This window comes from Oncorhynchus tshawytscha, unplaced genomic scaffold (assembly GCF_018296145.1).
Source record: "Oncorhynchus tshawytscha isolate Ot180627B unplaced genomic scaffold, Otsh_v2.0 Un_contig_1824_pilon_pilon, whole genome shotgun sequence".
Classification (NCBI taxonomy): Eukaryota; Metazoa; Chordata; class Actinopteri; order Salmoniformes; family Salmonidae; genus Oncorhynchus; species Oncorhynchus tshawytscha.
In genome coordinates this window covers 227,965-255,523 of record NW_024609829.1, presented here as the reverse complement: position 1 = coordinate 255,523, position 27,559 = coordinate 227,965, and the positions used below count along the sequence as shown (strand labels likewise).

The window sequence follows — 27,559 nt, the reverse complement described above, 5'->3', positions numbered from 1 at the left end:
GACCGTGCAATAGAAATACACACTTATTTTATAAATGAGACATTAGAACCCATGAATTGACATTCACTGTCAGTGTGGTCAGAACCTTATCTCTGGCCATTTATATCAATTATATATCTCTGACTGCTAAAATCAACTAGGGCCACATTCAGTTGCCAAACGTTGTCGAACGATAATGATAGAAATGCCTTGAATAGAGCCAACAGATTGCTTGGTCTACATCGGAGAGGCATGGCCAGTTCTATTTTACAAGAGTCTACTGGAACTTTCCAAAACGTTGAGTCCTGCACTAGTTTAGAGTGGTCCTGCCAATCAAAAGCTATATATGGTCTCCTAGCAACAACAGTAAATAAAGAAAATGGCGGAAGACAAGGAAAGCGCAGGTATGAAATGGGCTTCAAAATCTATTTAAATAGTTGCTTTATCGCTTTAACTTGTAGATACAGCTAATTTGAGATACATTTGAAAGGTGGCACTAGTTTCAGCTAACGACGGGCTTTTGATTTGTCTGTTGTATTTGCTGTTGTAGAGGCCATAGTATCGGAGGTCCACAAGAAGATCCGCGCTGCTTTTGATGTGTTTGACCACGAGTTCAACAAGACAGTGGATGTCAGGTGAGCAGAATGATATAGTCAGGCCCACTTAGACAGACTTACAACAGACATGATACTAAATAGGCTTACCACACTGATTTAGGTTTACACAGTGTTGTATTATATGGTGGTGATGTTTTCACTCCGGTGCTGTGCTTCTGTCAAAGGGAGATAGGCACTATCATCCGCTCCCTAGGCTGCTTCCCTAACGAAGGGGAGCTACATGACGTCATAGCAGAGGTAAGGGCATCCTTTTGATCATCCTTTTGAGACATAATAACATAATAATAGTATACAGTATGTCATTTAGCAGATGCTTTTATCCAAAGCGGCTTACAGTCAACCGTGCATATGTACATGAACATAGAGAGGACAACAATGGGACGTATTTAACTAAACAGGTATGGCTGGTTTTACTCTGTTTTCTCAAAGAACAAATGCAAAGGTAGAAGGGCGTTAGAAGCCAGGGGACAATCACGTAATGTAGAAGTAAAAAAAAAAGGACCAACACTCACATATAGTAAATTCCCCAGAAATGTTGCTACAATTTCAGACCATAATATTTGTGAACAAACTCTTCCCCTAGATTGAGGAGGAGGAGCCAACAGGATACATCCGCTTTGAGAAGTTCCTCCCCACCATGACCAAGGTTCTAATGGAGCGCAAGTAAGAACATTGGAAAGAGGCATGCACAGAGTCTGCTAGATGGGGCTGGATCAGACAATGTAAGAACACAGGAGAGAGAGCGGGAGAGGTAGAGAGACATACAATCAGTTGAAACACATTGATCTCAGACAGACAGAGACAAACTGGAGGATCTGACTGTACTTGACTTGTCTGGCTGTCTGGGTAGTTTCTAGGAATTCCTAGAACTGGTGCAGTAGGTTTTTCTGGAAACACTGCCTCTGTTTCTACCTGTAAGAACACTTAGCTTAGATCAGTGTCTACACTCTAAGAGAAAATGGTTCCAAAAGGGTCCTTTGCTGTTCCCATAGGAGAACCCTTTTTGATTCCAGGTAGAACCATTTTGGGTTCCAGGTAGAACCATTTTGGGTTCCATGTAGAACCCTCAGTGGAAAGGATTATATATGGAACCAACAATGGTTCTTTAAAGGGTTTTCCTATGGGGACAGCTGAAGAACCATTTTAGGTTCTAGATAGCACCTTTTTTTAAAGAGTTGCGGTAAACCGTGGGATGTTGGGTTGAGCGTGCAGAGATGAACACAGAGACAGGGAGGTTCTAGTCAGAAAACATGACTTTACTAGGCAACAAAATAAACATTACAAAATAACTTAAGTTTGGCTTGGTCCTTCTTCTCAGATTCGGTTCCGTGCCTTTCTCTCTGTCTCCCTCGCAGTGTGCCACAGTGCTCCCTTTATGTGGCCTGCATGACTGTGTCACACCCTGACCTTAGTATTCTTTGTTTTCTTTGTTATTTTGGTTAGGTCAGGGTGTGACATGGGTGATGTATGTGTTTTTGTCTTGTCTAGGGGTTTTGTATGTTTATGGGGGTGTTTTCCTATCTAGGTGTTTTTGTACATCTATGGTTGCCTAGATTGGTTCTCAATTAGAGGCAGCTGTCTATCGTTGTCTCTGATTGGGAACCATATTTAGGCAGCCTTATTCTGTGGGTATTTTGTGGGTGATTGTTCCTGTTCCAGTGTTCCAGTGTTTAGTGTTCACGTTACGGGACTGTTTCGGCTTCGTTCTTTTTGTCGGTTTGTTGTTTTTGTTCGGTGTTTAAGTATTCCCATTAAATATGGATTATCATCACGCTGCATCTTGGTCCTCCTCTCTTTCACCCAAAGACAATCGTTAAAGACTGGTTGGCACTCTCCCCTAATTACCTCTACTTGGGGTCATCAGCGTCGGGGTGTCCAGCCTGTGTACTCCCAGCAGAGGGAGCCAATGTCACGGAACGGACCTCCCCTCTATCACCAATCCTTTGTCAGGTCCAGGGTGCTGACGTATCTTACCTTACCCAAGCGGTCGATCAGTTCGTCTACCTGGGGCATGGGGTAGGCGCTGAGTTCACTGATCTCGTTCAGGCCCCGGAAGTTGTTGCAGAAGTGGACGGTTCCGTCTGGTTTTGGTACCAGCACCATAGGGCTAGACCACTCACTGTGGGACTCCTCCAGTACCCCCATCTCTCATTGTCATCACTTTCCACTGGACCGCTGCCCTCCGGGATTTTGGTATCCAGTATGGCTGTTCACGCACTTTTTCTCCCGGACGTGTGTGGATATGATGTTCCACGAGATCCGTGCGGCTGGAACCTCGGAGAACATGGCCGTATTCCGCTGGACCAACTCTCGAAGCGCTTGCTGTTGGGTTGGGCTGAGGTCTTTCCCCATGGAAACTTTGAGAGAGGGCGGGTTCTGCTGTGGCTAGGTCCACATTGAGCACAGCGCCTCTCGTTCATGCCACTTCTTCAGTAGGTTCACATGGTAAAGCTGAAGGGGTTTTCTCCGCCCCGGTTGGCGGACCTTATAATTGATGTCTCCTACCCGCTCCACGATGTCGTAGGGCCTATGCCAAGTAGCCAGGAATTTGCTCTCTGTTGTGGGGATCAGCACCAAGACCTTCTCACCCGGGTGGAACTCTCGTTGTTGGGCCCCCTGGTTGTATACACGCTCCTGGGTACGTTGCGCCTGGGCCATGTGCTCCCTCACCACTTGCCAAATCACCGTCATCCTCTCCCTCATCTCCTCCATGTTTTCCACCACACTGCGAAGGGGGGTCGGTTGTTCCTCCCAGACCTCCTTGGCTAGGTCCAGCAGTCCGCGGGGCCGACGGCCATACAAGAGCTCAAAGGGGGAGAAGCGGACATTTGGGGTACCTCGCTCACAAGAACATCAGGTGGGGCAGCAGCTTGTCCCAGTTCCTCCTGTCTCTCTCGATGATCTTCAGCATCTGCTTCCTGCGGAATACCCACCGTAAGAATAATTGGAAGAGCTCCTTTTGTCTCCCCATTGTGTTTTACTACCTGATACAATAAATTATGCTTGATGTCGAAGTGGGGGTAGCGCCACTCAGTTACCCCGGGTAATAGCATGCCGTCCACCACAATCACCTGGCCCCTCGCATTCTGGAGGTTGAGGTCTTCTAACTGGGCTGTTCCGAACTGGCCTGTGAGGATTCCCTTGTCAGTCGGTCCGTCGAGTGCCTCCACCTCCATAAAGTGGAGCCAGAGGTCCTCCTCAGACGACGGCTCGCTTCCCGGCGTTGGGTCATCTCCTTCCTCCTGGTCCGACTCGGGCCCGGTGGACACCTCTCGTGGCGGGGAGTGGATTGCGCAGATGACCATCCTTTTTCCTCTCCTGCCTACCTTGCGCACACCTCCCCAGGTCCCTCCTCCACAGTGTCTGGAAGAGAGGGCAATCTCTACCGAGAATGGGCACGGGCAGGTTAGGAACAGCCCCCACGCGCATCTGACACTCCTCCTTGGGGTGGTTAGCCGCACCGGCAATGTTGGGTACCTCTTCATGTCCCATGTATACAGGACACTGTCATCTCCTCGCCCCCCGGTTCGTCTTTTCCCTCTCGTGTGAGCCACTGCGGTTGGGCCTGGGTCACCATGCTGCCAGAGTCCAGCAGAGCGCTGGTGTCGACGCCATCGATTCATACTGGAACCATCGGTGGAGCCGTCTCGGTGTGCGCCCAACAGGACGTGACACAACTCGCCACCCGGCTTACCCCGGAGCTGGGGGATGCGGAGGAGATGGACTCCTCCCGGCCGGGGAAGCTCCATGCGATGTCTTCTGGCTTGCCGCGCTCATAGCAGCGCCTCTGATCTAGGTCCAGCAGTGGATGTCGTCATCGGTTCAGGTTGACCTCCCGCTTCGCAGCTTTGGCTGGTTCCGTACGGGCCCCATTCAGCTCCTTGCCTCTCTGTGCTTTTCTTCCCCCTCCCTACGTCCACTCTCTCCGCCCGGGCACCTTTCAGCAGGTCCTGGGTGTTCTGGTGGGTTTCCACCGGACTCCAAATACAGACAGAGTAGGTGTGTCCAGAAGGAGGAGGTATAGCTAATGTAAGAGGTAGTCATAACTCTCTGATAAAACATGCATAATGAACCTAACCTGTTCCTGCCTGGTCTCAGTTGTAGATAAAAACTCTGTTGGCAGCACCTTATACAAACATACTATGATTGATATAGTTGACTTACTTGCAGTAATGTTCTGTATGCGATTGTATGTGTGTGTGTAAAAGGTGTGTGTGTTCTGTAACTTCTTATCTGTGTGTGTGTACTCTGCAGGTTCCGGCCCATCCCAGAGGACCTGATGCTCCAGGCCTTTGAGGTAATGGACTGTATAGGTTCTGTATGTAGAGTGTGTTGGTTATCTTTGATTAATCCTCTCTATTACAGACTGTATAGATAATCTTGGGTTAATTCCCTCAATTGCAGACTGTATAGATAATCTTGTGTTAATTCCCTGCAGACTGTACAGTTGTGGCCAAAAGTTTTGAGAATGTTACAAATATTAATTTCCACAAAGTTTGCTGCTTCAGTGTCTTTAGATATTTTTTGTCAGATGTTACTATGGAATACTGAAGTATAATTACAAGCATTTCATAAGTGTCAAAGGCTTTTATTGACAATTACATGAAGTCAATATTTGCAGTGTTGACCCTTCTTGTTCAAGACCTCTGCAATCCACCCTGGCATGCTGTCAATGAACTCCTGGGCAACATCATGACTAATGGCAGCCCATTCTTGCATAATCAATGCTTGGAGTTGGTCAGACTTTGTGGGTTTTTGTTTGTCCACCCGCCTCTTGAGGATTGACCACAAGTTCTCAATGGGATTAAGGTCTGGGGAGTTTCCTGGCCATGGACCCAAAATATCTATGTTTTGTTCCCCGAGCCACTTAGTTATCACTTTTGCCTTATGGCAAGGTGCTCCATCATGCTGGAAAAGGCATTGTTTGTAACCAAACTGTTCCTGGATGGTTGGGAGAAGTTGCTCTCAGAGGATGTGTTGGTACCATTCTTTATTCATGGCTGTGTTCTTAGGCAAAATTGTGAGTGAGCCCACTCCCTTGGCTGAGAAGCAACCCCACACATGAATGGTCTCAGGATGCTTTACTGTTGACTGACAAGCTTTTTTTCCAGATGCCCCAAACAATCGGAAAGGGGATTCATCAGAGAAAATGACTTTACCCCAGTCCAATCCCTGTACCTTTTGCAGAATATCAGCCTGTCCCTGATGTTTTTCCTGGAGAGAAGTGGCTTCTTTGCTGCCCTTCTTGACACTAGGCCATCCTCCAAAAGTCTTCGCCTCACTGCGTGCAGATGCACTCCACTGTGCTGCACTGTACTGGTGGGGCCCCGATCCCACAGCTGAATCAACTTTAGGAGACGTTTCTGGCACTTGCTGGACTTTCTTGGGTGCCCTGAAGCCTTCTACACAACAATTGAACCGCTCTCCTTGAAGTTCTTGATGATCTGATAAATGGTTGATTTAGGTGCAATCTTACTGGCAGCAATATCCTTGCCTTCGAAGCCTTTTTTTGTGCAAAGCAATGATGACGGCACGTGTTTCCTGGCAGGTAAACATGGTTGACAGAGGAAGAACAATGATTCCAAGCACCACCCTCCTTTTTGAAGCTTCCAGTCTGTTATTCGAACTCAATCAGCATGACAGAGTGATCTCCAGCCATGTCCTCATCAACACTCACACCTGTGTTAACGAGAGAATCACTGACATGATGTCAGCTGGTCTTTTTGTGGCAGGCCTGAAATGCAGTGGAAATGTTTTTTGGGGATTCATTTCATTTGCATGGCAAAGAGGGACTTTGCAATTAATTGCAATTCATCTGATCACTCTTCATAACATTCTGGAGTATATGCAAATTGCCATCATACCAACTGAGGCAGCAGACTTTGTGAAAATGTATATTTGTGCCATTCTCAACTTTTGGCCACAACTGTATAGGTTACCTTGGGTTCCCTCTATTGCAGCCTGTATAAGTAATATTGGGTTAATTACCCCTATTGCAGACTGTATAGGATCATACCTTGGGTTCCTTCTATGATCGTCTTATTTGCTAAGAGGAAAAAACATCTCAAATTTGCAGGTTCTAGATAAGCAGAAAAAGGGACATTTGGAACTGGAGGAGCTCACAAAGTACATGACACAGGAAGGTAAGTTGAAAGCAACAGTGCTCCTTACATAAAACCACAGAATCATTGGCCTGAAGTCACAAATATATCACATCTTGTCACTGTTTATTAACAGTTATTTGGGCTTTGTGTAAGGCAAGATGATATTACGCCCTCTAGTGGTCCAAGGATTGGACAGACAGACACTGACAGATAACAATCCACTCTACAAGCATTATATGATTATATATCTCCCAGAATAACAATACTGGGAGATAGACTTTATATATTATGCTGACTTTAGTGTTCATTCTTACCAGTTTCCAGTGTGTTGGCTCCCTTGGACCTAGCATATGTACTTATGACTTATTCGTATGTAATGGATGCTCAGCTGGAGTGACATGCAGCATATAATGGTTCCTCAGAATCAACCTTGAGAAACCCTGTTAGGGGGTGGAAGTAGCCTCGAGGTTATAAAGGCAGTCTGGCAACTGCCATCAATACCTCAGGGGCCACCTACTGTTGTTCCCTTGAGCAAGGCACACCCTAAACTTCTCCAGGGGTGCTTCTCTGTGGTTGACCCAGTGTGTGTGTGTATGGAGTGTTTGGTGCTGTGTTAGCAAATGTTTTGGTTGTCTCTGTATAATGGATCGACAAAGATCTATTGTGGGTATGTGTCCCTCTCTGCAGGAGAGCCCTTCACCCAGGAAGAGATGGAGGAGATGTTGTCAGCTGCAATGGACCCTGACAAGAACCTCATCTTCTACAAAGACTTTGTTAGCATGATGACCGTGGATGACCCCAGATAGACTCTCAATCACACACACACACACACACACACACACACACACACACACCAACACTCACAAACATATACACATTCCTGCTGGGAGTAATGACAAATGTAACCGTTGTCTTGCGTAATTGTTATAGTCTAATACAGAATATAATGTGGTATTGTAAATGTTTGCAGTGTCATAAACATTTTTGGGCTTATCGCCAAATATTGTACATCTCCCACTGTTGTGCTAGGGGCCTGGCCAACTCTAGTCTTCAGGGGCCTAATTGGTGTCACACTTTTGCCCCAGCCCCAGCTGACACACCTGACTCCAATAATCAACTAATCATGATCTTCAGATAAAAATGCAATTAGTTTAAATCAGGTGTGTTTGCTGGGGATGGGGAGAAGTGTGACACCAATCAGGCCCCAGAAGACTGGAATTACCCAGGCCTGTAACTAGACCTGCATGGCCAGGCCTGTAACTAGACCTGCATGGCCAGGGCTGTAACTAGACCTGCATGGCCAGGGCTGTAACTACACCTGCATGGCCAGGCCTGTAACTAGACCTGCATGGCCAGGGCTGTAACTAGACCTGCATGGCCAGGGCTGTAACTAGACCTGCATGGCCAGGGCTGTAACTAGACCTGCATGGCCAGGCCTGTAACTAGACCTGCATGGCCAGGGCTGTAACTAGACCTGCATGGCCAGGCCTGTAACTAGACCTGCATGGCCAGGCCTGTAACTAGACCTGCATGGCCAGGCCTGTAACTAGACCTGCATGGCCAGGCCTGTAACTAGACCTGCATGGCCAGGGCTGTAACTAGACCTGCATGGCCAGGCCTGTAACTAGACCTGCATGGCCAGGCCTGTAACTAGACCTGCATGGCCAGGCCTGTAACCAGACCTGCATGGCCAGGCCTGTAACCAGACCTGCATGGCCAGGGCTGTAACTAGACCTGCATGGCCAGGCCTGTAACTAGACCTGCATGGCCAGGGCTGTAACTAGACCTGCATGGCCAGGGCTGTAACTAGACCTGCATGACCAGGCCTGTAACTAGACCTGCATGGCCAGGCCTGTAACTAGACCTGCATGGCCAGGCCTGTAACTAGACCTGCATGGCCAGGCCTGTAACTAGACCTGCATGGCCAGGCCTGTAACTAGACCTGCATGGCCAGGGCTGTAACTAGACCTGCATGGCCAGGCCTGTAACTAGACCTGCATGACCAGGCCTGTAACTAGACCTGCATGGCCAGGCCTGTAACTAGACCTGCATGGCCAGGCCTGTAACTAGACCTGCATGGCCAGGCCTGTAACTAGACCTGCATGGCCAGGCCTGTAACTAGACCTGCATGGCCAGGCCTGTAACTAGACCTGCATGGCCAGGGCTGTAACTAGACCTGCATGGCCAGGCCTGTAACTAGACCTGCATGGCCAGGCCTGTAACTAGACCTGCATGGCCAGGCCTGTAACTAGACCTGCATGGGTTTATTGCCAAATATTCTCCCTCTGTTGTGCTAGGCCATGCAGTGAAACCAGATGGCGCTGTGTATCCATAAACAACATGCAACACCACGCTATATAAATCACTGCAGCAATATGCTTTCATTCACGACACCATCACCACCACACCACCTTATGTGCATAATCATCGGAATGTGAAGCACAGATTAATTGAATGAGGATATTCATGAAAAGAACACAAATTAAATTGTTGTGTTCTGAGTAAAACCTCTCCAAGGAGTGATTCAATAGCTTATTGCATAGACAAACCTTGTTTCTGTGGTGGTGATGATGACGATGACGATGATGATGATCCAATTTTATTTGTCACACTCGCTGAATACAACAGGTGTCGAGTTAACTTTGAAATGCTTACTTTAAGAGCCCTTTCCCAACAATGCCAAGTTAAAAAGAATGAAAAGATGAGCAAAAGAATATAGATATATACAGTACCAGTCTCTAGTTTGGACACACCTACTCATTCAATGTTTTTCTTTATTTTTACTATTTGGCGCAGCGGTCTAAGGCACTGCATCTCAGTGTTAGAGGCATCGCTACAGACACCCTGGTTCGAATCCAGGCTGTATCACAACTGGCCGTGATTGGGAGTCCCATAGGTCGGCCCACAATTGGCCCAGCGCCATCCGGGTTTGGCCGGTGTAGGCCGTCATTGTAAATAAGAATTTGTTATTAACTGACTTGCCTAGTTAAATAAAAGTTAAATATATATATATTATTTAAACTATGAAATAAGTAACCAAAAAAGTGTTTAACAAATCAAAATATATTTTCTATTTTAGATTCTTCAAAGTAGCCACCCTGTGCCTTGATGACAGCTTGGCACACTCTTGGCATTCTCTCAACCAGCTTCACCTAGAATGCTTTTCCAACAGTATTGAAGGAGTTCCCACATATGCTGAGCACTTGTAGGCTGCTTTTCCTTCACTCTGCGGTCCAACTCATCCCAAATCATCTCAATTGGGTTGAGGTCAGGTGATTGTGGAGGCCAAGTCATCTGATACAGCACTCAATCCCTCTCCTTCTTGGTCAAATAGCCCTTAGCCTGGAGGTGTGTTGGGTCATTGTCCTGTTGATAAACAAATGATAGTCCCACTAAGTGCAAACCAGATGGGATGGCATATTGCTGTAGAATGCTGTGGTAGCCGTGCTGGTTAAGTGTGCCTTGAATTCTAAATTAATCACTGACAGTGTCACCAAAGCCCCCAACACCATCACACCTCCTCCTCCATGCTTCATGGTGGGAACCACACATGCAGAGATCATCCGTTCACCTACTCTTTGTCTCACAAAGACACGGTGGTTGGAACCAAAAATCTCAAATTTGGACTAATCAGACCAAAGGACAGATCTCCACCGGTCTAATGTCCATTGCTCGTGTTTCTTGGCCCAAGCAAGTCTCTTCTTCTTATTGGTGTCCTTTAGTTTTTGGTTTCTTTGCAGCAATTCGACCATGATGACCTGATTCACGCAGTCTCCTCTGAACAGTGGATGTTGAGATGTGTCTGTTACTTGAACTCTGTGAAGCATTTATTTGGACTGCAATTTCTGAGGCTGGTAACTCTAATGAACTTATCCTCTGCAGCAGAGGGAACTCTGGGTCTTCCTTTCCTGTGGCGCTCCTCTTGAGAGCCAGTTTCATCATAGCACCTGATGGTTTTTGAGACTGCACTTTTTCCATATTGAACAGTCTATTACTTGGGTGACTGGAGTCTTTGAAAATTTTTAGGGCCTTCTTCTGACACCGTCTGGTATATAGGTCCTGGATGTCAGGAAGCTTGGCCCCAGTGATGTACTGGGCAGTACGCACTACCCTCTGTAGCGCCTTGCGGTCAGATACCAAGTAGTTGCCGTACCAAGCGGTGATGCAGCCAGTGAAGATGCTCTCAATGGTGCAGCTGGATAACTTTTTGAGGGTCTGAGTGCCCATGCCAAATCTTTTCAGCCTCCTGAGGGGGGAAGAGGTGTTGTTGTGCCCTCTTCACGACTGTGTTGGTGTGTTTGGACCATGACAGGTCCTTTGTGATGTGGACACTGAGGAACTTGAAGCTCTCGACCCACTCCACATCGATGTGAATGGGGGTGTGCTCGGCCCTCCGTTTCCTGTAGTCCACAATGAGTTCCTTTGTCTTGCTGACGTTGAGGGACCGGTTGTTGTCCTGGCACCACATTGCCAGATCTCTGACCTCCGTGTAGGGTGTCTCATCGTCCTGAGGGGCCCCTGTGTTGAGCATCAGCGTGGTGGATGTGTTGTTGCCTACCCTCTCCACCATGGGGCTGCCCGTCAAGGAATTCCAGGATACAGTTGCAGAGGGAGGTGTTTAATCCCAGGGTCCTTAGTTTAGTGATGAGCTTGGAGGGCACTATGGTGTTAAACGCTGAGCTGTAGTCAATGAACAGCATACTCACGTAGGTATTCCTTTTGTCCAGGTGGGAAAGGCCAGTGTGGAATGCAATAGAGATTGTGTCATCTGTGGCTGTGTTGGGGCGGTATGCGATTTGGATTGGGTCCATGGTGTCTGGGATGATGGTGTTGTTGTGAGCCATGACCAGCCTTTCAAAGCATTTCATGGCTACAGATGTGAGTGCTACAGGTCAATGGTCATTAGGACAGGTTACCTTGGCATTCTTGGGCACAGGGACTATGATGGTCTGCTTGAAACAAAGTTATTACAAACTGGGTCAGGGAGAGGTTGAAAATGTTGACGAAGACACTTGCCAGCTGGTCAGCGCATGCTCTGAGTACGTGTCCTTGTAATCCATCTGGCCCTGCAGCCTTGTGAATGTTAAACGGTTTAAAGGTCTTACTCACATCAGCTACGGAGAGCGTGACCACACAGTCGTCCGGAACAGCTGGTGCATGCATGGTTTAGTGTTACTTGCCTCGAATCGAGCATAGAAGGTATTTAGCTCGTCTGGTAGGCTTGCGTCACTGGACAGCTCGCAGGTGGGTTTTTATTTTTAATGTTTTTATTTGACCTTTATTTAACAAGTTAGGCAAGTTGAGAACAAGTTCTCATTTACAATTGCGACCTGGCCAAGATAAAGCAAAGCAGTTCGACACATACAACAACACAGAGTTACACATGGAGTAAAACAAACATACAGTCAATAATATAGTTGAAAAATTAGTCTATATACAATGTGAGCTATTGAGGTGAGATAAGGCAGGTAAAGGCAAAAAAAAGGCCATGGTGGCGAAGTAAATACCATATAGCAAGTAAAACCTGGAATGGTAGATTTGCAGTGGAAGAATGTGCAAAGTAGAGAGAAATAATAGGGTGCAAAGGAGCAAAATAAATAAATACAGTAGGGAAAGAGGTAGTTGTTTGGGCTAAATTATAGATGGGCTATGTACAGGTGCAGTAATCTGTGAGCTGCTCTGACAGCTGGTGCTTAAAGCTAGTGAAGGAGATAAGTGTTTCCAGTTTCAGAGATCTTTGTAGTTCGTTCCAGTCATTGGCAGCAGAGAACTGGAAGGAGAGGCGGCCAAAGGAAGAATTGGTTTTGGGGGTGACCAGAGAGATATATCTGCTGGAGCGCGTGCTACAGGTGGGTGCTGCTATGGTGACCAGCGAGCTGAGATATGGGGGGACTTTACCTAGCAGGGTCTTGGCGTTTGGCGACCAGTATGAAGCGAGGGCCAGCCAACGAGAGCGTACAGGTCGCAATGGTGGGTAGTATATGGGGCTTTGGTGACAAAACGGATGGCACTGTGATAGACTGCATCCAATTTATTGAGTAGGGTATTGGAGGCTATTTTGTAAATGACGTCGCCGAAGTCGAGGATTGGTAGGATGGTCAGTTTTACAAGGGTATGTTTGGCAGCATGAGTGAAGGATGCTTTGTTGCGAAATAGGAAGCCAGATTTTTTTTTCAAGTGGGGGGCGAGGGAGAGCTTGTTATGTGTCTCAGTGTGTGGAGTAAAGGTGATATACCGTTTTTTCTCCTATAGTTGCACAGGTGACATGCTGGTAGAAATTCTGTTAAACGGATGATGATGATGATGATGAGTATTTATGAATTATGTTACTGATTAGGCCTAAACCTTTTTGATCCAACTGAACATACCACCTCTGCACCAGATACTTTTAAAGCAATCTTGCAACCATAACCATCGTCAGCTGTAGGCCTACTACATCCCTCTCTAGTCATCATTTACTCCCTCCAAAAGTTAACATAGGACAAATGAGCTGGCACGTGTCAGTCAACAAAGCATTGATTCACTATTGGTCCGCCAGCGAGGAAGGGGCAGAGAGCACCCTCCCCCAGCCAGATGTGCGCAAGCATCTATCTCCAGTCCGCACCTCTGGCTTCAGATGAGCCTCCTGCAGGCAGGCACACGGACAGCCAGAGGAATACCACAGCTGTGCCTCTGCCTCTGACTCTACCGCGCTGCAGACGCGCGTCCCCACTGTCTACGCTGAGCCTGTGCAGCAGCGGCTGCCTTCACTCTGCTACCGCCCTGCTTGTTGTATTTCGTCGCTCCCAGAAAGAGAAACCCGTCTGTACCCCACTCATACAGGCGGACCTGTTCACATTTTCACTGTGGATTTTAAATCTTTACAGGAGACCGTGGATTGGAACTAATTATTGCGCGTATTGGATACATTTGAGCGGAATCACTGTTAGGTTATTGTTTTTCAAGGTTGGAGACAGTATGCTATATTGATATCTAATCTGCGTGATATTTGTTAATGATTGAGAAGCACGCGGAGGGGCGTGGAATTCATTGACATCGATTTGGTCTCCTTGTGTGTAAAACAACCGAGAGATTTTCTCCCCACTCCTCCCTTCCCTCACCTTCAGCATGACTTCTCTGTCTGGGACCAAAGAGAGGTCTGTGACCAGCAGGAGCAGAAAATACGGGGTTAGTAGCCTAGTCTATGTTTCTACTTTATGTGGAGTGTATGATTATATCAGTAACACTAGCAACAACAGTGAAAAGTGTAGCAGAGCTCTCATTTATTCCATCAGAGCAGTAAGGGTATGCCATCATGTTTGCTACAGGTTTGAATGCCGTTGGCAATTCATTAGGCTACTGCGGGTAGGCTAGCTAGGGAACGCAACAGTAAACAGATAGATAGATCACACTCACCTTTAGTTTTTGTAGGCTAACGCTTTTAGACTTTTTTGTTCAAACTGTTTCTTTCCTACGTGGGTTTTTGCATCTCTGCCATTTAGCCAATAAAGTCTTCTACCATGGACCGAGTTGTGCTTCTAGTGAGTTATTGTTTGTCTCCTCAATTTAAATCAAATGTTACCTTAAAGGTAGGATTGTCTTTATGGTGCTCCCCACAGATTACCGATACCTCTCCGACAAAATCAGCCTCCTTCTCCCCGGAGACATGGTATAGAAAGGCCTATGAGGAGTCCCGGACCAGCAGCAGACCCGCTCCAGAGGGAGTCGGCTCCATGCCTAGCTCCACAGGCACCCCCTCCCCAGGATCTGGCACCTCTTCCCCGGGCTCTTTCTCTGGTTCCCCCGGGACCATATCCCCAGGGATCGGGACCTGTTCTCCCGGGTCTCTGGGTGGATCGCCAGGTTTCGGTACAGGTTCACCCGGTTCTGGCAGCGGGAGTTCCCCTGGTTCTGAGAGAGAGAGGGGGATATGGTGTGAGAACTGCAACGCCCGGCTGACAGAGCTGAAGAGGCAGGCGCTGAAGCTGCTGATTCCCGGCCCCTATTCCAGCAAGGTAAGCCGAGTTTGATGCCCTGCTGCCCGGCTATAGCAGCCTCTGAATCTGGCGACAGGCGACCCATAGGCATCATACGGGCGACCCATAGGCATCATACGGGCGACCCATAGGCATCATACGGGCGACCCATAGGCATCATACGGGCGACCCATAGGCATAATACGGGCGACCCATAGGCATCATACGGGCGACCCATAGGCAAAGACCATAAGACATCACTATGGTGTAAGACAGGGTTTCCAAAACTTGGGCCTTGCCCGAGGGGCCGAGCCCCACGCGAACGTGGGTTGAGCCCCACGCGGCCGAGGGTCGAGCCCCACACAGCCGAGTTTGGGAAACCTGGTGTACTATTCTTTTCTGTGTCCATGTGAAGGAGGCATGAAACGAGAAGTGAGTTGGATAATGGTATAGTCCTAGATCTAACTGTAGGCATACTGTTTGGCTGAGGCTGTGTTGTGCCTGGGCTGAAGAGCCAGAGAGGCTGCCCATGGGGAAAAGCTCAGCTCAGAGACAAACAGCCTTGTCCCTGTTGCTCGTTCAATAGCTGGCATTATGCCAAAAAAAACGATTATGATGATGTACATACAATTCAATCAGCTGTTTCTAAAGTTTAAATCCATCAGTACCATTTGCTTCATTACACATCGTTGTGGATAGGGATTAATAAAGGCCTGGTGGATTATTGCCATTCTAGTTGTTTTCTGTTTCCATGGATGGGTTCTTTTCTGTTGATAGAACCCTTTGGCCACCCATTCTTTCCTTCTGAATCCAGATAAATTAACGCCAGGGCTTTTAATATACTGTATGAGGTGCATACATCATCTTTCTACTGTGTGTGGTGTGTGTGTGTGTGTGTGTGTGTGTGTGTGTGTCTGTGTGTGTGTGTGTGTGTGTGTGTGTGTGTGTGTGTGTGTGTGTGTGTGTGTGTGTGTGTGTGTGTGTGTGTGTGTGTGTGTGTGTGTGTGTGTGTGTGTGTGTGTGCGCTCGTGCGTAAAGAAGGTTCTCTCGCTGTAAAGAGCAATGAGCCTTTACACTTGATTGTGTGATTTTTTTTTTTTCCTTTTCTTTTGTTTTTGTTGTTGAGCATATTGGGGATTTCAGGAGGCCTTGCCAAGTTCTGTGCATTGCCAAGAGTCTAGGCCCTAAAGAGTGATGAATGCAGCCCCTTGGGGAGGGAGTTATTGGGTAACAAATAACAGCATTCTGCCCGGCACAGCACACATACTGTAAACCCAGAGTGAACAGAGGACATGCGTCATGACCCTGACTGCTGTGAAAAGCCCGCAGGGGGAGGGGAAGTAGTGGTGGGATGATCCCAATTAAAACCGCTAAAAATGAGATCAGGTTCAACTCCCATGGTGCGTAATTGTCCCATTCATAAATGGGTATATTCTAAGTGGATGCAGAGCACTCATAAACTCAACTTTTCTCTGGACCATCTCCCCATTCCAGCCTATCCTAACCTTCATGGTCTGAACATAATAGTTGTAATGTTTTTACCCTGATATTTGAGAACGAGCATGGTTGTTGAATTATTATTATTATTATTATTATTATTATTATTATTATTATTTTATTTAACTAGGCAAGTCAGTTAAGAAAAAAACATTATTTTACATTGATAGCCTACCAGGGAACAGTGGGTTAACTGCCTTGTTCATGGGCAGAACCACAGATGTTTACCTTGTCAGCTCAGGGATTCGATCCAGCCAAATTTCGGTCACTGGCCCAACGCTCTGACCACTAGGCTACCTGCCACCTCATAGTCTGCCATTCCAGGGTGGTTGTATCTACAGCTATCTCTACCTGTCTGATGGCAAGAGATCCAGGCTGGTTGTATCTACAGTTATCTCTACCTGTCTGATGGCAAGAGATCCAGGCTGGTTGTATCTACAGCTATCTCTACCTGTCTGATGGCAAGAGATCCAGGCTGGTTGTATCTACAGCTATCTCTACCTGTCTGATGGCAAGAGATCCAGGCTGGTTGTATTTACAGAAGGCCCTACCTGTCTGATGGCAATAGAGGAGGTCACTGTGAGAGGTGCTTGTTTACCGTAGTCACTGCGGTCAGTGCCCAGATGATGAGTTAGTGGTAGGCCAATAGAGCAGTCCCCAGTGTGGACACAAGTGGTGCTGTGTAGCACCAGACAGCTGGAGCCTATGGAGATCAGGAGCTCACCGATCAGGACAGACAACCAAGGGTTAACAGATTTCTATTACAATCATAGTGGAACCATCATGTTTGGGACAATTTCATCACCTATACAAAACCCCCCTATCCAACATCTGAATCTGGACTAGGACAATTCATTGTTTTATTGAGTTATTTAGTAGAAATGGTACAGGATGTTGGTATGGTCCCCTATTAAAGATGGTGGGAGAATATCACTGTTTAGTCCTGTGTGCATGTTTGTGTATGGGTTCAGATAGAGTTGACCTCTTTCTCAGCCTCCATTACATAGTGGTAATTGGCAAGCTTGTCAGTATATAGTATTATAGTAGATTATAGGGTGAATGTTTGGCACTCTCCCAGTGAATTATACTTAGCAGGTAAAGGCTTTCACATAGAATGAGAATAGAACTGACATTACAAACTTTTTCTGGGCAGCCAGGAAGTAGGGGTGCTATAATAATATAATAATATAATAACAATTAAAAAATGATTTAAATATAATTTTTTCCTTTTTTTATATCATCAATATGACTGCTCTTCCAATGATAATTATGATGGTGATGATAAGCATCAACCGTTTTAAATGGCCCTGGGGTACTGCCAGTGCTGGCGCTGCAGATGGATCTATCGGTCCGCTAATACAGGACTATTAAAGGCACTAGGCAGTTATATTGATGATTTGTGTAAAGGGACGTTGGTAGACTATTTGCTTGTTGAGCTCTCTGGCTCGGAACTTTCTGTTCTTATCAGGAACAAGATGCATAACTAGAATGGTTTGAAGTGATTCATTCTCATCATTGGGACAAAGTCTTCTGTTATTATTGATTGGGCCTTGCGATAGACTACCATCTTCTCCAGGGGGTGTACTTGTACAAACATCTGCCTCACGCAACAGAAACAGAAGAGAGGCTGCTGCCCTATGAACTGTTCTGGCTCAGACGAGGCTATTTGGGATGGGGAGAGATGGAGGTTGACCTGAGGGTTGTTGTTTGCGCAAATCTGTGTTGTTCTGACAAGAACAGGACTGGTAGATGCTAAGTCTCTCGGAGAGGACAGGGACATGGGTTCAGTCCCAATTGCACCCTATTCCCTATAGTGCACTACTTTTCAACAGAGCCCTATGAAACCGGTCAAAAGTAGTGCACTATAAAGTGAAAAGGGTACCATTTGGGATGCAGGCATGATACGTCTGCTTCTGCTTCCTGTTACCTCCTCTGACAGAACCAGCAGACATTAGTGTTCTTATGCTAATCATGACCTTCACAGAGCCACTGTGGGGAGACCTGGTTCTCAGTCTCTGCTGTTGGCTTCCAGTAAGTGTGCTGAGCGTACAAACACAAACACACAGGGGGGGCACAGAAATGACACCGCACAGTTGAAGGGTGCAGCAACGGGGTCGATGTTAGAAAATGTCACTTGCTGAAATCTGTCACTGCCGTGTGTGTCCTCGAGGCTCTGGGTTGGAGGGTGATGGATGGAGAGAAAAGAAAGAGAAGAAAAAAGGAAAGAAAGGGATTAAGTGTGGCCTAATTGCATGACTACAGGTACAGCAGAGCAGAGAGGGGTCTCCGTTTCTGACGGATTTCATGGATTGATGGTAGAAGCTTTTTCCTCCCCCATTCTCCCCTTCCATTCATAATGGAGGGATCTGAACTCATAGTGTGTCTTTTCCTTTCTTTTTGTTTGAAGTGGATGTGTTAGTTTGCTGTGCTGTGCTTCAGGTTTCAGACGTTGTGTTAGCTTACACCTTTTATGACCGACCAGCCAGCTGCAGGAGAGGAGGAGGAGGAGGAGGAGGAGGAGGGGAGGACGGCTATCAAAGAAAAACGGGGATAGAGATTGTATGGGAGGAAGGAGAGAAATGTAAGACTAGAGGGCGGTAAGAAGGGAAGGAATGGACCGTAGAGGTTATGTCAGTTAGGAAACCAGGAGGGAAGGAGGGGGATGGAGGGAGACAATAAGGGAGGGCAGGGGTCAGGGAATAGAAGTAGATGTCAGTGACACTGCATGGGAGGATTTTTATAGACACACTTGTAGCTGGAGGCTCAGCGAAAAATCTGGTAACACAGTTGAAGTTATTTAAGACCTAATTCCTGTGTGTACGTGTGTAACCCTCAACCACCCATGGCCAAATTGTAACTAGTTAGCGGTCTGTTCTTGGTTAGTCAGGTTCAGCTCATTAAAGTGGGTCAGAGAGTGTGGGTGTGCGCATGTGTGAGTATGAGCCGTAAGGGAAATGTACAAGTAGGTGTGTCCCTGGCTCAGATCCCAGTTTAGGGAGGTTTTTACTTCTGTTACTCACTCCCGTGTAATACACAGTGCCACTGCCTGACCAGCCAGGTTGATCAAGATCTACTGGGAAATTTCATGTCTTTCCAGGTAAGCGGCCACTAGGGGCAACGGTGAGCGCTATTACCAACAAGTAGGCTTGTGTTTTGCTAGGGCGTTGGGGATGGCGGACGGGCGTAAGCCACGAGCTCTGACTCCGAGGGTTGCATGTTTCATACCTAGTTCTAGGCACTTGTTATATATTTTGTAACCCTATCACAAACATTAACCATTAACTTAACCATTTGGAATTAATGCCTAAACATAAAGGAACATTCCACAGCTTGTCTCCACGACTCCACAGCAAGTTGTTAGTGGCCCTAGTTATCCAATTGCCCGTAAGTGTTTAAAAAAAATTGAGCGAGTAAGCTGTAAAATAGCCTTTTATCAAACCAGGAAGGAATTTGTTAGAATTATGAGATTACTACAGCTTCCATGATGCTTTGCGTCTGGAAGGCAGGTATGGGGAGGAGCGTCTAAGCTAGATGGGTGCTAGCTCTAAACCACCAGGTGGAACTTGAAAATCAATCTAATACCGATACACAACGGCAATGTACTCAACAGCACTATATTAAATAATGCCATTATAACAACATTAGCTAGCAGGGGAAAAACACTTACTTTGTCTGCTTGGCCCCACTGGTTTATTCTGCCTTCTATGCCCAGCCATTACTGTCTGGGCAGTATCCACATAGTCAATAATCACGAGAGCCTCCCCCAGCTTGGTTGCTGCTCGTGTTTTTGTTTGTTTAAGCATGGATTTTTGTCAATATAAGGGACTACTTTCACTCGGGATGGGCTACTGAATATTACATTTCCAACTGGTTTGTGCCCTCAAAATTCTGTCCTCATGCACCAAAATATTTTCGAAAGGACGCTGTTCACAACTATGAGTTAGTCTACTAGCTGGGACTATGGAGCTGTACACTGGAGGAGAAGGGGGAGGCGCACCAGGGCTGTTGTGTGCTTTAGGAGACTGGGCCTCTGTGCTTCGCTCCCTGGCTTGTTCCTCTCCAACATGCGTTCACTCACCCAAATAACAGACAAACTAATCAATCAGCCTATACTCTGTTACGCTTTATGTTTACTGTTCCAAAATTGTATTCTCCCACTTGGGAAAAATTGGTTGAATTGACATTTTCCACATTTCAACGTGGAAAACTGATTGGATTTGCAAAAAGTCATCAACGTAAGTCGTCAACGTAAGTCGTCAACGTAAGTCGTCAACGTAAGGGCAATTCATATTGTTTTTACCCAACTTTTAACCTAAATCTAATGGCACAGTGAATAAATTGTTTATTTCACATTGAATTCATGTTAATTGACAATTCAACCAAATGTAAATCAAAACTAAATGTTGAACTGACTTCTGTGCTCAGTGGAATGTGCCTTGTCTCTTCCGGCAATGTGTTAATGTACTTGGTGAATAAAGGTGATTCTGATCATTCAACAATCCTTGATGAAGTTGTAATCGTCCAACTCTGCAGGGGGGGGTGGGTTGGGGTGGGGGTCCATCTCTTGCGGAAGCCATTCTGCACACTATAGGTTCTCTGACAGTAATAACGAGAGAAGCTCTTCTGACTGACACAGAACTACATGCTCTTGGCTGTTTAACTAGGAACACACTCTTTTTTTCAAATTCCCCACATTTGGGGGTGGAACAAGCGGAGATCAGGAGATCAACCTCACTCCTCCCTGAAGGCTGTTGTCGTTTTCAAAAAACACGTGATAAGCCCCAAATAAGTCGCTGAGGGTAAAATCTTGTCCTACATGTTCATAATGTGTTCTGGACAACAATGTTAAGGAAACTAATGTCCGGAACGTTCCTTTAACTGTGGAGTTGTTTTTGTTTAAACCTATCCCAAACCTTAACTCCTAAATGTAACCTTCGAAATCTGACGTTTATGGACAGAAGTTGGATTCTGCAGTGAGACTGTGAGGCTCGTAATTAAAAAAAGAAAATCCTCTTGGATCACTGAGATGTTTTATTTCATAGTTATTATGTTTTTTGATTAGGTATGATGGATTTTAACACAATTTCCACAAAACGTTCATTACCGCAACAGTCCAAAAAAGTCATAAACAAATCAATTTGTAAAACAAATCAATTTGTAATACTTTTGAACATTTCTGCCTTAATGAAAAGGGCTGTGTTTAAACATAACACTGAAAAAATAATATATTTAAAATTAAATTATAGAATGTAATATTTTTCCCATTGTTAGCTGTTTCCGTAATGAGAAGGCCAAGTGGGGTAAAGGGGGTGTTTTTAGAAGAAGAACCTCATTCTGAAGGTTATAAGTAAATACATTCACATAACTTCTACTACTACTACTCTTGATGATGGGTGAAAACAACTTCATAACAACAATGATTGAGTGTTAAGGTAATGAGACACATGTCCACAGACACTGTGTTTGTACGTAATACATATTATAGTTGAATGTAAACTTAAACTAGTATACATCGTTTATGATTTACGAACAAACTACTACAGCAACATATTTGTATTTTATTAAATGACCAGAGAATTTAAATTGGATGCATTTCGGTAATGAGAATTTGGGGTGAAAATGAACTAAATTCAAGCTAAAATGTATTTAAAATAAGACACTTTGCAAAAACTAGACATCTTAGTCCTCAGAATGATACTGTAGTTGATTTTTGCCGATGCATCATGGTTTTGCAACTCAAATTGCTAAAACTGATTTAATGAGAATCACCCACACATACAGCATCGCTCTCGTAAGCGTTTCGGCTTCCGTTGCAGCGACATGACATGTGAGATGCATACATATCTCAGTCAGTGTTAATGTGTGTGTGTGTGTGTGTGTGTGTGTCAGGGTTAATGTCCTATTCATGACTCTCAGGTGGGAAAGGCATTACCATATAAAGAGGTCCCTTCGTCAATACAGTGAGAAGGGATGGATGAAAAAGTCAGAGAGAGAGGAATGGAGGGATGCTGAATCGAAGAGCTTCTCATACAGGCTTCTCAAAGGCTCTTTCTGTCTCTCCTTTCTCCTCTTCACGATCACTTGCTCAACCCCCTGAGTCATTACATGTTAAATTCACCTTTGGCAGCGACTATAGCTGTGAGTCTTTCTGGGTAAGTCTCTAAGAGTTTTGCACACCTGGATTGTACAATATTTGCACATTATTCTTTAAAAGATTCTTCAAGCTCTGGTTGTTGATTATTGCTAGGCAGCCATTTTTAAGTCTTGCCATAGATTATCAAGCGATTTAAGTCAGAACTGTAACTAGGCCACTCAGGAACGTTCAATGTCATCTTGGTAAGAAACTAGTTCATATTTGGCCTTGTGTTTTAAGGTATTGTCCTGCTGAAAGGTGAATTTGTCTCCCAGTTTCTGATGGAAAGCAGACTGAACCAGGCTTTCCTCTAGGATTTTGCCTGTGCTTAGCTCTATTCCGTTTATTTTTATCTTAACCTTCCTAGTCCTTGCCGATGACAAGCATACCCATAACATGATCCAGCCACCACCATGCTTGAAAATATGAAGAGTGATACGCAGTGATGTGTTGTGTTGGATTTGCCCTAAACATTATGTCCTGAATTTGTATTCAGGACATAAAATGTATTTCTTTGCCAAATGTTTTGCAGTTTTTACTTTAGTGCCTTATTGCCTTATGTTTTGTAATATTTGTATTCTGTACAGGGTTTTTTCACTCAAAAGGTTAGTATTGTGGAGTAACTACAATGTTGTTGATCCATCCTCAGTTTTCTCCTATCACAGCCATTAAACCCTGACTGTTTTGAAGTTGCCATTGGTGAAATCCATGAGCGGTTTCTCCTACCGGCAATTGAGTTAGGATGGATGCCTGTATCTTTGTAGTGACTGGGTGTATTGATACACCATCTAAAGTGTAATTAACTTCACCATGCTCAAAGGGATATTAAATGTCTGCTCTTTTAATTTCCCCCCATGTACCAATCAGTGCCCTTCTTTGTGAGGGATTGGAAAACCTCCCTGGTCTTTGTGGTTGAATCTGTGGTTGAAATTCACTGTCCGACTGAGGAACCTGGTCTTTGTGGTTGAATCTGTGTTTGAAATTCACTGTCCGACTGAGGAACCTTACAGATAATTGTATGTGTGGGGTACAGAGATGACCATGTTAAACACTGTTATTGCACACAGAGTGAGTCCATGCAATTTATTGTGTGACTTGTTAAGCACATTTTTACTCCTGAACATATTTAGGCTTTCAATAACAAAGGGGTTGAATACTTATTGATTCAAGACAATTCAGTTTTTCATGTTTTATTAATTTGTAAACATTTGTAAAAACATAATTTGACTTTGACATTATGGGGTATTGTGTGTAGGCCAGTGACATTATGGGGTATTGTGTGTAGGCCAGTGACATTATGGGGTATTGTGTGTGTGTGTGTGTGTGTGACATGTATTGTGTGTGGCCAGTGACATTATGGGGTATTGTGTGTAGGCCAGTGACATTATGGGGTATTGTGTGTAGGCCAGTGACATTATGGGGTATTGTGTGTAGGCCAGTGACATTATGGGGTATTATGGGGTGTGTGTGACATTATGGGGTAGGGGGTATTGTGTGTAGGCCAGTGACATTATGGGGTATTGTGTGTGTAGGCCAGTGACATTATGGGGTATTGTGTGTAGGCCAGTGACATTATGGGGTGTGTATGACATTATGTGTGTAGGCCAGTGACATTATGGGGTGTGTAGGCCAGTGACATTATGGGGTATTGTGTGTAGGCCAGTGACATTATGGGGTATTGTGTGTAGGCCAGTGACATTATGGGGTGACCAGTGACATTATGGGGTATTGTGTGTGTAGGCCAGTGACATTATGGGGTATTGTGTGTGTGTGTGTAGGCCAGTGACATTATGGGGTGTTGTGTGTGTGACATTATGGGGTATGTGTGTAGGCCAGTGACATTATGGGGTATTGTGTGTGTTATGGGGTATTGTGTGTGTGTGTGTGTGTGTGTAGGCCAGTGACATTATGGGGTATTGTGTGTGTGTGTAGGCCAGTGACATTATGGGGTATTGTGTGTGTGTGTGTGTAGGCCAGTGACATTATGGGGTGTGTGTGTGTGTGTGGCCAGTGACATTATGGGGTGTGTGTGTGTGTGTGTGTAGGCCAGTGACATTATGGGGTATTGTGTGTGTGTGTGTGTGTGTGTGTGTGTGTAGGCCAGTGACATTATGGGGTATTGTGTGTGTGTGTGTTATGGGGTATTGTGTGTGTGTGTGTGTAGGCCAGTGACATTATGGGGTATTGTGTGTGTGTGTGTGTGTGTGGCCAGTGACATTATGGGGTGTGTGTGTGTGTGTGTGTGTAGGCCAGTGACATTATGGGGTATTGTGTGTGTGTGTGTGTGTAGGCCAGTGACATTATGGGGTATTGTGTGTGTGTGTGTGTGACATTATGGGGTGTTGTGTGTGTAGGCCAGTGACATTATGGGGTAGGCCAGTGACATTATGGGGTATGTGTGTGTGTGTAGGCCAGTGACATTATGGGGTATTGTGTGTGTGTGTGTGTGTGTAGGCCAGTGACATTATGGGGTATTGTGTGTGTGTGTGTGTGTGTGTGTGTGTGTGTAGGCCAGTGACATTATGGGGTATTGTGTGTGTGTGTGTGTGTGTGTGTAGGCCAGTGACATTATGGGGTATTGTGTGTGTGTGTGTGTGTGGCCAGTGACATTATGGGGTATTGTGTGTGTGTGTAGGCCAGTGACATTATGGGGTATGTGTGTGTGTGTGTGTGTGTGTGTGGCCAGTGACCATTATGGGGTATTGTGTGTGTGTGTGTGTGTGTAGGCCAGTGACATTATGGGGTATTGTGTGTGTGTGTGTGACATTATGGGGTATTGTGTGTGTGACATTATGTGTGTGTGTGTGTGTAGGCCAGTGACATTATGGGGTATTGTGTGTGTGTGTAGGCCAGTGACATTATGGGGTATTGTGTGTGTGTGTAGGCCAGTGACATTATGGGGTATTGTGTGTGTGTGTGGCCAGTGACATTATGGGGTATTGTGTGTGTGTGTAGGCCAGTGACATTATGGGGTATTGTGTGTAGGCCAGTGACATTATGGGGTATTGTGTGTGTGTGTGTAGGCCAGTGACATTATGGGGTATTGTGTGTGTGTGTGTGTGTGTAGGCCAGTGACATTATGGGGTATTGTGTGTGTGTGTGTAGGCCAGTGACATTATGGGGTATTGTGTGTGGCCAGTGACATTATGGGGTATTGTGTGTGTGTGTGTAGGCCAGTGACATTATGGGGTATTGTGTGTGGCCAGTGACATTATGGGGTTGTGTGTGTAGGCCAGTGACATTATGGGGTATTGTGTGTAGGCCAGTGACATTATGGGGTATTGTGTGTAGGCCAGTGACATTATGGGGTATTGTGTGTGTGTGTGTAGGCCAGTGACATTATGGGGTATTGTGTGTAGGCCAGTGACATTATGGGGTATTGTGTGTGTGTGTGTGTAGGCCAGTGACATTATGGGGTATTGTGTGACATTATGGGGTATTGTGTGTGTGTAGGCCAGTGACATTATGGGGTATTGTGTGTAGGCCAGTGACATTATGGGGTATTGTGTGTGTGTGTAGGCCAGTGACATTATGGGGTAGTGCCAGTGACATTATGGGGTATTGTGTGTGTGTGTGTAGGCCAGTGACATTATGGGGTATTGTGTGTGTGTGTAGGCCAGTGACATTATGGGGTATTGTGTGTGTAGGCCAGTGACATTATGGGGTATTGTGTGTGTGTGTGTAGGCCAGTGACATTATGGGGTATTGTGTGTGGCCAGTGACATTATGGGGTATTGTGTGTAGGCCAGTGACATTATGGGGTATTGTGTGTGTAGGCCAGTGACATTATGGGGTATTGTGTGTGTGTAGGCCAGTGACATTATGGGGTATTGTGTGTGTGTAGGCCAGTGACATTATGGGGTATTGTGTGTGTAGGCCAGTGACATTATGGGGTATTGTGTGTGTAGGCCAGTGACATTATGGGGTATTGTGTGTGTAGGCCAGTGACATTATGGGTGTGTTGTGACATTATGGGGTATTGGCCAGTGACATTATGGGGTATTGTGTGTGTAGGCCAGTGACATTATGGGGTATTGTGTGTGTAGGCCAGTGACATTATGGGGTATTGTGTGTAGGCCAGTGACATTATGGGGTATTGTGTGTGTGTGTAGGCCAGTGACATTATGGGGTATTGTGTGACATTATGTGGGTAGGCCAGTGACATTATGGGGTATTGTGTGTGTAGGCCAGTGACATTATGGGGTATGACATTATGGGGTACCAGTGACATTATGGGGTATTGTGTGTGTAGGCCAGTGACATTATGGGGTATTGTGTGTGTAGGCCAGTGACATTATGGGGTATTGTGTGTGTAGGCCAGTGACATTATGGGGTATTGTGTGTGTAGGCCAGTGACATTATGGGGTATTGTGTGTGTAGGCCAGTGACATTATGGGGTATTGTGTGTAGGCCAGTGACAAAACAAATCTCTTCAGGCTGTAATATTCCAGACTCTGACATTGCTCGTTCTGATATTTCTTCATTTCTATGTTTTATTATGTGTGTATTCTTATTGTGCTACTAAATATTAGTGCGCCATTGGAACTAGAAGCGTAAGCATTTAGCTGAACCTGCGATTAAAATCTACAAATCTGTTTACATGACCAATACACTTTGATTTGATTTGGTAACTTTTGGATCATAATGACCAAGATCAGTGGGGACCTGATCCTAGATCAGCACTCCTAATTTGAGACGCTATGTGAATATGGCCCCTGATTGTACCGCCGCTACCTGCCGCATAGTTTGGAACACTGGACCGTTGCTACCATGGCAACCCAGAGTGTGGCCAGACCCAATTCCGTTCTCACACAAATAGACAAATAAATATATAAATATTTTTGGGAAATAAATAAATACAAGTGGAGAAAATTGATTTTCTTCCTCCCTCCCAGCTACTGGGTTTTGCTGGACACACACATACACACATATATATGCGTGCACTTTGGGGTGTGTGATTGTGTCCCAGCAGGGGAGTGTAAGCTGTTTTCTGCTCCTGCTTTATTGGTTTAGACCAGCATGGTTCTCACTGTGCACAGAGCTATAGACACAATGACAACAAGCTTTAGAAGGGGTCCCCCCCCATCTCCCTCACTGACTATTCCTCCCTCCCTCTGCCCTCCTCCCTCCCTCCCCACCCTCCCCCTCCCTTCCTCCCCCGCTCTCTTCTCTACAGGAGCTGTATGTACAGTACCGGTCAAAAGTTTGGACACACCTACCAGGGTTTTTCTTTATTTTGACTATTTTCTACATTGTAGAATAATAGTGAAGACA

The 27,559-nt window shown here is 45.7% G+C and overlaps 2 protein-coding genes across 3 annotated transcripts in view; both read left to right on the top strand.

Annotated features, from left to right (window-relative positions):
• The first annotated feature begins 244 nt into the window (after positions 1 to 244).
• Positions 245 to 9,207, top strand: efcab2 (EF-hand calcium binding domain 2). Of its 2 annotated transcripts, XM_024415980.2 has the most exons (8): positions 245 to 383; positions 530 to 614; positions 761 to 833; positions 923 to 994; positions 1,180 to 1,259; positions 4,851 to 4,893; positions 6,673 to 6,739; positions 7,388 to 9,207. In XM_024415980.2, the coding sequence occupies exons 1-8, from the start codon at positions 359 to 361 to the stop codon at positions 7,504 to 7,506; spliced, it is 564 nt and encodes a 187-aa protein (XP_024271748.1). In that variant the 5' UTR covers positions 245 to 358; the 3' UTR covers positions 7,507 to 9,207. The 2 variants fall into 2 exon arrangements, with proteins under 2 accessions (XP_024271748.1, XP_024271749.1); XM_024415981.2 differs by lacking the exon at positions 923 to 994 and having other exon boundaries at positions 258 to 383.
• A 3,720-nt stretch (positions 9,208 to 12,927) lies between these two features.
• Positions 12,928 to 27,559, top strand: part of LOC112242486 (kinesin-like protein KIF26B) — a gene marked incomplete at its 3' end in the record, with an annotated part of 214,475 nt that continues 199,843 nt past the window's right edge. The window contains 2 exon segments of the mRNA XM_042319261.1: positions 12,928 to 13,867; positions 14,299 to 14,694. Of these exon segments, the coding sequence (XP_042175195.1) occupies positions 13,808 to 13,867; positions 14,299 to 14,694 (456 nt within the window).

Bases quoted from the DNA above. Each gene is read 5' to 3' on its own strand.
- efcab2 (XM_024415980.2), top strand. From the start codon at position 359: ATGGCGGAAGACAAGGAAAGCGCAG. The intron at 615-760 runs GTGAGCAGAATG...CTTCTGTCAAAG, and splicing joins AACAAGACAGTGGATGTCAG to GGAGATAGGCACTATCATCC. The intron at 1,260-4,850 runs GTAAGAACATTG...TGTACTCTGCAG, and splicing joins AAGGTTCTAATGGAGCGCAA to GTTCCGGCCCATCCCAGAGG.